We start from the raw sequence: 8,456 nt of genomic DNA on the forward strand, positions 1-8,456 counted from the left end.
CCGATTGTAAGATTAGCAATGCAACTCAACGCTCGAATTTCTTCTTTTCTCGTTACCGGTATGAAATGTTTGTAAAACTTTACCTGCCTTTTATCATCTTATCAAGATGTTTCCCCCCCCCCCAAAAAAAAAAAAAATTTGTTTCTCAATAAAATCTTTAGCCTAAACGAGGAATGTTGAAGTTGTAATGTGTCACGAAGGACTATATTATCTGTCAGGGTAACCTACAGTTTATATCCGTCCCTACGTTTCAACTGACACCCGAAGATTCCGGAGGAAATGAACTATGGACGTGTTTGTTATTTTGTTTTAAAGTGGGACATCATGTTTTTAAAAGTACAAGCTACGTCAAATTTTAACCGTATGTGGAAATTACGTCAAAGTACAACTCGTATTTGGAAATGACGTCAGTAGTGACTACATCGCGAAAATGAAAACATGTTAACCAAAGTGCAAAACTACAACTTTTTAAAGATGATTTCTTATATGTTTTAGGTGGATAAAGCAATCCTGATCATGAACAGCGCCATCGCAAACCAGATTGATTGGTCTGAAATCAACAACATTGTGAAAGAGGCACAGTCACAAGGAGACCCTGTGGCATGTGCTATTGGTGCACTAAAACTGGAAACTAATCATATCACCATGCACCTCAGGTCTGATATCTTTTTGAGGCATCTTTCAGTAGGCTCCTAACCAAATGTTTAGATCGCTAGCATTTTTGAGTGCCTACGTGGGATTCTTAGACCTGGTTGCTGAAAGTCATCTGATTTCTCTTCCTTTAGTTTGGATCTTTAGGTGTGCGTTCCATTAAAATTACTTTTGATTGATTGCTACGCCCTACAGGCTTTTGTGCCATAGACACAGCTTAGCGTCAAGAAGTCACCATTTCAAAACTTTATTATTGCACTGGTTTTAGGTATCCACTGTTCTACCCATCTCTATATCTCCTTTAAATTGCGTAGGTTACATTTCGTCCTCGTTGTTACCTCCTTTGGCTTTGCACAGGAATGTCTCTCGTTATCTTTATTTCATGAGGACAGCAAAAGAAAAAGGAGACCTTGTCTCGCAGAGGGAACCCCAAAAATCTTGGCGAAGGATTTGTAGAAACTTTTTCTCTTTTCAAAAACCGAGTTTGCTTGCTTTGTGAATATGATTACATACATTTTGCGACATTATTCTGTAGGAATCCGTACGACTCTTCAGAATCAGACCCTGATTCAGATGAAGAAGAAGATGATGAAAGTACAAAAAAGAAAAGGAAGAAAAAAACCAAGGTATGTCTCTGACTGCTGTGCACTGTGCTTTCTCGACACGCAAAATTTTTCTCATAGTTCTGCAACCCCCAGTGCTCCTTCGTGAAGTTAGTTATGGATGTACACTTTCTCCATCTTGCAGGGTTCTAAATTTACTAAAATTGACATCAACTTGGCTTTATCTGCATATGCCAATGCACGAAGGTACGGCAAGTTATGTACTGAGAATATATCTATTTGTTTACGACCATTCCTGGCGCCTCATGTAGAAGGGAAAATGATTTCATTCCTTAACGGATTTTAGTCGCTGTTCTGATATGATGGTGTCTTAAAGACCTTTTTGTCCTGTATGCAATCTCTTTGTGGTATCCCCAGTTTTGCAGTAGAACTTATCCTCAGTCTTGTCGTCGCAGCTTTTATGACAAGAAGAAATTTTCTTCCAAAAAGGAACAGAAGACAATTGATGCATCGGAAAAGGTTAGTTACCCAGTGTCGCAGGTTGTTGGTTGCTTAATTTGCAAATCCCCATGATAAATTTAACTGTTATTAACCGCAGGCGTTAAAATCAGCGGAGCGAAAAACGAAGGAAACCTTGAAAGAAGTTGAGACTACAACAAGAATTAAGAAAGCACGGAAAACATATTGGTAAGAATGAAAGCAGCTTTGAAGTAGTTTGTCATAACAGTCAATCAGCGTTTACTTTTCCTTCAACGTTTTACATCAAGAGTTATCCACAATTTAGGCCGGCCATACACACCACCATTCTGATAAGCACACGAGTTGTAAGAAGCGTGAATTAGATAACTTGAGCCGGAGTGAGCCTTGATGAATGTAGAAGACAGAGAGGGAATAATATGTTGAAGAATGTGTTATTAGTGATGCAGATAACATGAATATATATCTCCTGGGATGGGAATTAAATGAATATTTCTTTTGTTTTTTTAGGTTTGAGAAGTTTCTTTGGTTTATCAGTTCTGAGAATTACCTGGTAATTGGTGGCCGAGACCAACAGCAGAACGAACTTGTGGTCAAAAGGCATCTAGAACAAGGTCTGTTGTGGTTCACTTTGCATTCTATTTCTACACTGTTTTAGGAACTTGTCAACTTCCCAAGTTTTTCTTACGAATGTCGCCAGTCACGTGTTTGCCCGCGGTCAAACTTGGTCAAGACAGTTCTCGAGAGTGCGCCTGGTGAATGCTTACGTGCTTCTCTGCGCTTCTCAGCGCTTCTCAGCTTGTTTCTCATTTCTCGAGGTTAGCAGTGGTCACATTTTTCAGCTCTTGACTCTGAGGTACAGCAGGAGCTTGTATCCCGTGCTCGGTCGCTGGCTATATGTTTTGGGGCCAGTTACATGTTTCTGTGTCATGTATCATTATCACATATCTTTTCTCCTCAGGAGACGTGTACGTTCACGCAGATCTCCATGGTGCAACAAGTGTTGTAGTAAAGAACCCTACGGGTCAGCCCGTCCCGCCAAAGACCCTAAATGAAGCCGGTTGCATGGCGGTGTCCTACAGTGCTGCGTGGGAGGCACGGATTGTGACCTCAGCCTGGTGGGTGCATCATTCGCAGGTGTCCAAGACGGCACCTACAGGAGAGTACCTTACCACAGGAAGCTTCATGATTAGGGGCAAAAAGAACTTCTTGCCGCCATGTTACCTCATGATGGGCTTTGGTTTTTTGTTTAAACTGGATGAAACGTCCATCGAGAATCACTTGAACGAGAGAAAAGTCAGAGCTGTGGAGGATACTGAAATAGTAGAGGTAAGGTCCGAGAGATTTTCAACGGTGCTTGATTTCCCAGCAACCATGTTTTGTTTGTTTTTTGTTTTGTTTTGATTGCTAGCTAATGAGAGCTTTACATTATAACACAGACTGTTTACACAGTAACGTTTGCATTTTTTCCACCCAAATATATCGGGAAACGATCCAATGATATAACACTTTGAACTTGCCATAGGATGCTGAAGGAGAGGAAGAGCTGAGCATTCCAAGTGACGAAGGTGAGGTAGAAAATCCACCGAATTCTGCTGTCGAAGGGGCAGCTACTCTAGAAGAAGATGATGAAGAAGACAGCTTGTTTCCTGATACAAGCATCGATATACAGCTTACGAAGGAGGGAAAGTAAGTTTTGTTTGTATTTTTAATAGATTAATTTTCAATGGCAATGTTTAAGTCTATTGTTTAACTCTAAATTTATCGTGCTTTTATCTTCGTTTGTAGAGTACACCTTCAGCGAGTTACAAGCAGAAGCAATAGTCGAAGAGATAGTGAAGAAGGAGAAAGTGTTGATCCTGAGGAAACCAAACAAGTATCTTGAGAATTTGAGATGTCATTCCTCGCCCTTGCATTTCATGAATAGCAAAATGCAAGAAAGCGCAACTTATAGCCGAGTTTCAGTTTGCCAGTTTTCGTGATCTTATCAAGAAACTGCCTATCGTATCAAAAACTTCATCAGGAAATAGATTGGCTTTCCTTTCCATACCTTTATGGCTGGTCCAGAAAACTTGCTTCACTTCCTCAACCAATCAGATGAAAGAAAAAAAAAACGCGCGTCACCTGGTCACTCACTTTTTCTAGCGCTTCAGATCAGTGGCCTGAACTTACTCTGGTTTTTGTTATAGTTTTTGTTTTAGTTTTTAGGCACTCGATCGATCGAATCGTCGCCTAATATTCCTCATTATTTTTCTTTTCAGCCCGCAAACAAGCAGCGTCTATCAGCGAAACAGAGGAGGTAATAATTAGCCATGATCCTGCGCATGTAAATCTTGACTCTCACTTAATGACACGCTGCAGTGAGCACAAATCTGTATTATGAATGAAGTGCAGCCACTTGTCACTTGTCTTCTGATTTACGCGGCGACTGTTTTATAAAATTAAGGTGGATTCACTTTTCTTTCAAAAGGGAAGGTGCAATACCAAGCTACTTTGTGCTCAATATTGATCTTACATTGGCATATTTTTTTATTGCGAGACCAAGGTACACCACAGATTTTTAATGATTACAATCGAATTTATCTCAGAGAGAATCGAAAGAAGAAGGTCAGACAAGGTAAAGACGGCTCTTTGCAGGCGAACGAGGAGGAGCAAGAAACAGAGGAAGGAGAAGAATATGAGCGGGTACGTTTGCATTCTGTTTTTAATGGTGATGTTGAAAATGAGCCCTTGTAAATCCTCTTCATTAGCCTATGTTTTAATTCATGGTAGGGGATTCAACAAAATATCAGAGCATTTATATCTGCTCGACCTCGCATTTCGCTTTGAAAGTATTTTGGGAAACAGCTTCTAATATCTTCTGATCCTTAAAAATATTATCCACAGAAATCTGAACAAAACCATCACCAAAAACAAAAACAGCAACAGCAGCAGCCGCCTAAGAGAGGACAAAAGGTTTGACACACTTTTTTCAACCCTGTTAGACTGTTAATATCGGCGAGGAGAAGTGAATATTTAGTTGATTATTTATGTCACAGAGAAAGTTTAAGATTCACTTTCTTTGACTGAGCATGATAGTAGATTTAAGTGGTTAGAATGAATTCATTCTAGTTCCGCTCGTTCATTTTAAACAACAGACATTAAATATGGACCACTCTGTGCAGCGTAACAAATAATGAACATTAAGGATTTTAATAAAAATTCACAGACTTGGAAGCTAACGAATGATTTTCCAGCGTGACCGGCCTGAAATTAGCGACAAAAAATTGGATATTTCAAGTCTACACCCTTTTGTTATCTAAATGAACGGGAGCGATATAAAAACAAATCTAAGGAATTACCCGTGCTAATTAAGGCCTGTCAGAAGGATTTAGTGGCTTTGCTTAAAGCAATTTATACTTTTTTCACTTTTCAGACCAAACTTAGGAAAATAAAAGAGAAATACGGCGAACAGGATGAAGAGGAACGACAAATGAAAATGGAGATTTTAGCGGTAATGATTTTTAGCATGTAAAAAGTATCGAATTTATCCTACCCCTTGCGTAATCTGTAAAGGGTGAAATGAGTCTGGATCGGAACGAGGTTCACTGGCAAGGCTGCATCAAAATGAGGCTTGACTTGCATACCTGCTACAGCTTGTAGTGTTTTCTGTGGCCTCAAGTAACTGCAAGTCTATTACAACTCTCATGGATAGAATGAGAATTCTTCAAAGGTACTCCCAAGTATAACGTCTTTATTCCTGGACAGTTTGGTGATTGCAATGAACAGTGGATGATGGAGAAACATTGCGCGTAAACCGACCCGAGACATTTTGACATGAATTATGGTGAGCTAATGCACCACGGCCGTTTCCCAATACTTCAGATGTATGATAATTTTTTTATTTTTTCCTCTTAAACAATGCTGGTTTTTTTCCTCTTATAGTCTGCTGGGCCTTCGAAAGAAAGCAAAGCTGATAAGAGGAAAAGAGACAAGAAGGCGGGTAAAGGAAGTTGCGCCAACAGGCCAGCCAGCGGTAAACCAGGGAAAAGGGAAACCCAGACAAGCAAAGACCAATACTCAAATCAAAATAATCTGTCTGCAACAGGAGGCGGTAAAAACCAAGATCAGGACAACAGCTTCCAGTCCAGGCAAGATTTGGAAGAAAACAAAGGCAAAAAAACAAACTTTACAAATCAAAACTCAAGCGTCTATCAGGATAAAGGCGATAGAGAAGGTAACGATATTGACAGTAAAGAGACAGCGACTGGTTTGATGAACTCTTCTGATAGACAAGCTGGTGAAGCGAGCAGTTTGGAACTAGTCAGTGTAGAAGACAATTCTCTCAAAGAGGGTGCTCCAAAAGATGAAGGTACAACAATCATTTTTTTATGAATTTTTTTTTTTATGTAATTAACCGTAAAATACCGAAAGTAATGAAGTGTAAGTCAGCTTTTTCTATTTTCAGGTGCGAAATATGGGAATTCTGAGAAAGAAAAAGACATTGTAAGTAGACAGTTCGGCTGTGCTATATACTTTTCAGTATTTTGTAAATACTTCAAACCTTATCAAACTTTACAGCCTTAGCGAGATTAACAGTCAGAGGTCGTGAACAAAATGCCATGCGCACTTGAAAAGTGACATGACACCCTGTTTGGTGATTATAAATTACACATTTTACGACAATGTAAAGAAGAAACTCATTTATTAATTTGTTTATATTTATATTTGTAGCGTATTTGTTGCGTTTCACTCACTTATTTGTTTTCTTTATGTTTTAATAAATCCCAGGCAGTACTTCTTTTCTCGTTACTTCGCGAGTTAATATGAATTGTTTTTTTTTTTCTTTCCTTCAGGCTGTATCAGATGACGAAGCAGAAGACGAAGCACCGAAAGTACGCAATGAAATAATTTCAATTGAGATTTTTTGGAGGTTTTTTTTTTTAAAAAACGATTCTCAAAATTCTAACCATCCCAGCTCATAACTTGGTTTATTCTTTGCCTGTTTCATTTTAGTAATGTGCTGTTATTGCTCGATAATAGTTGGTTTGAGCATGACGGTTTCACAGCAACTTGCGGCAAAAGTCAACTCCGATTTTACTTACAAGCGTGATTTATGGTTCACCATTTCAGAATAACCGCAAAAAATATTTTGATCACAGCCAATCCGAATATTTTGAGTTAAGCAAGATTGTGAGAAACTCAAACTCTGCCGATTGCCGTTGATGTCATGCTTGGGTAACTTTTCGGCGATTTTCGTTGCTTTGCAGGAAGCTGTATCGCTGCTTGATTCTCTTACAGGTTGTCCGCTGTCTGAAGATTTACTGCTGTTTGCAATTCCTGTGTGTGCTCCATACGGTGCGGTACAAAACTACAAGTAAGACAGCGGTTTTCTTTTTTCTATTCTTTTTTTCTTTAAGTTTCTAAGACACCCTAAGCTCAAGTTGTTTGGGTGATAGATCAGCCCTGACCAGAGTCTATCTTTCTGTATCAGAAGGGCTGTGGAAAAGTTATCTTTTATAGTAAGAAAACATCCTGGTATGCTCCTGAATAAAATATGACGATCGAAAAGCCCCCTCCTCCCCCGCCACCCCCCCCCCCCCGCCCCCATCTAATTCTCAGATAAGAGATGTGTGTGTGTTTTATTTGTCTTTTCTTTTCCGTTTCGTCGACAGGTTTAAAGTGAAACTTACTCCAGGTACAGCTCGCCGAGGAAAAGGTTAGAAAAACTGTACGGATTTTCTTCCCAAAATATTCTGCTGATGCTCAGTTCTAAATTTTCTATGAATTTTCTCTGAATTTACTTGGCCAACTCGGATTTGAATTTACTCGGTGAGGGAGTTCTATTAAGTAATTTGTAACACAAGTTTATAAGAATTTTTAGGCGACAAAATCGAGAATGATACATTTCACCTCGTCCTGTGATTCGTGTAAAACAAATATAAATTTAACAGGTTTTGTTTCCTTCCTTAGCTGCCAAGACGGCGTTGGGCACTTTTCTGTTTTCCAAAGAAGCTTCCCAGCGAGAGAAAGATTTAATTAAAAGTCTCAAGGTAAAAATTTCAAAGCTCGGGATACTTTAGTAGGTAGATGAAGCAGTCAACGATGTTATTGAACTTTAAGTAATTCATCACATTATTTGCATTCTAAGCGTCAATCGCACTTCACAGCTTTTGTGCAAACCATCCCTGACAGTGCTTCTCCTTTTTTTCTTTTTTTTTAAATTTTCACTAGTTTTCCACTCTATTTCTAGGACAACGATCTTTCGCGTTACATTCCAGGAAAAGTGAAAGTTTCAGCACCAAACCTTCAAAAAAAGAAGAAGAAATGATCTGTAACATTGCAAGAATTACTGTGGAGATTCCTTTTTATCCAAAGAAATAGTGTTAATAAACCGCAACGTGGTTAATCGACTACACGTCAAATACGTTTTTCTTCGTTGATTATGATTATTATTATTATTAATTATTTTTGTAGTGTCCAAGTCTTTTTCTAATGGTCAGCTTACTTCTTGTAATTTATTTTACATAATCCATTTTAATCGTCAAATATTTCTGTGCGCACATGACTGATGTAGGCGCGTCAGGTAACCTATATAGTTCTGGGAAATTTCTGGTAAGGACTGCATCTTGGGTTCGATATGATGAGTCTCCTATCCTTTGATGATCCACTCAAGACGGAAAGAACGTTCGACTGACTCGGCGGAATAATTGTGACCCAGGCAGTCAACGTTTTGACGGCAAGCTCTTCGTAGATGCCTCTCCCCACGCTCAGCGAAAAGCATTT

General features: G+C 39.0%; 1 protein-coding gene across 1 annotated transcript; it reads left to right on the plus strand.

Moving 5' to 3' along the window:
- The first annotated feature begins 279 nt into the window (after positions 1 to 279).
- On the plus strand, positions 280 to 8,083 carry LOC148729613 (ribosome quality control complex subunit NEMF-like). Its single transcript, XM_088725170.1, has 21 exons — positions 280 to 294; positions 496 to 656; positions 1,187 to 1,277; positions 1,399 to 1,460; positions 1,670 to 1,733; positions 1,813 to 1,901; positions 2,202 to 2,305; positions 2,653 to 3,020; positions 3,217 to 3,380; positions 3,480 to 3,567; positions 3,953 to 3,990; positions 4,280 to 4,376; positions 4,578 to 4,646; positions 5,107 to 5,184; positions 5,616 to 6,042; positions 6,139 to 6,176; positions 6,527 to 6,565; positions 6,941 to 7,047; positions 7,346 to 7,389; positions 7,644 to 7,723; positions 7,924 to 8,083. The coding sequence occupies exons 1-21, from the start codon at positions 280 to 282 to the stop codon at positions 7,999 to 8,001; spliced, it is 2,301 nt and encodes a 766-aa protein (XP_088581296.1). The 3' UTR covers positions 8,002 to 8,083.
- Positions 8,084 to 8,456: the final 373 nt, after the last annotated feature.

Source organism: Stylophora pistillata, chromosome 6 (genome assembly GCF_964205215.1).
Source record: "Stylophora pistillata chromosome 6, jaStyPist1.2, whole genome shotgun sequence".
In the NCBI taxonomy this organism is placed as follows: domain Eukaryota; kingdom Metazoa; phylum Cnidaria; class Anthozoa; order Scleractinia; family Pocilloporidae; genus Stylophora; species Stylophora pistillata.

What these genes read in the sequence shown, in the direction of transcription:
- LOC148729613 (XM_088725170.1), top strand. An exon ending in GCATATGCCAATGCACGAAG is followed by an intron (nt 1,461 to 1,669) that starts GTACGGCAAGTT and finishes TTGTCGTCGCAG; the next exon opens with CTTTTATGACAAGAAGAAAT. An exon ending in ATTTAATTAAAAGTCTCAAG is followed by an intron (nt 7,724 to 7,923) that starts GTAAAAATTTCA and finishes CTCTATTTCTAG; the next exon opens with GACAACGATCTTTCGCGTTA.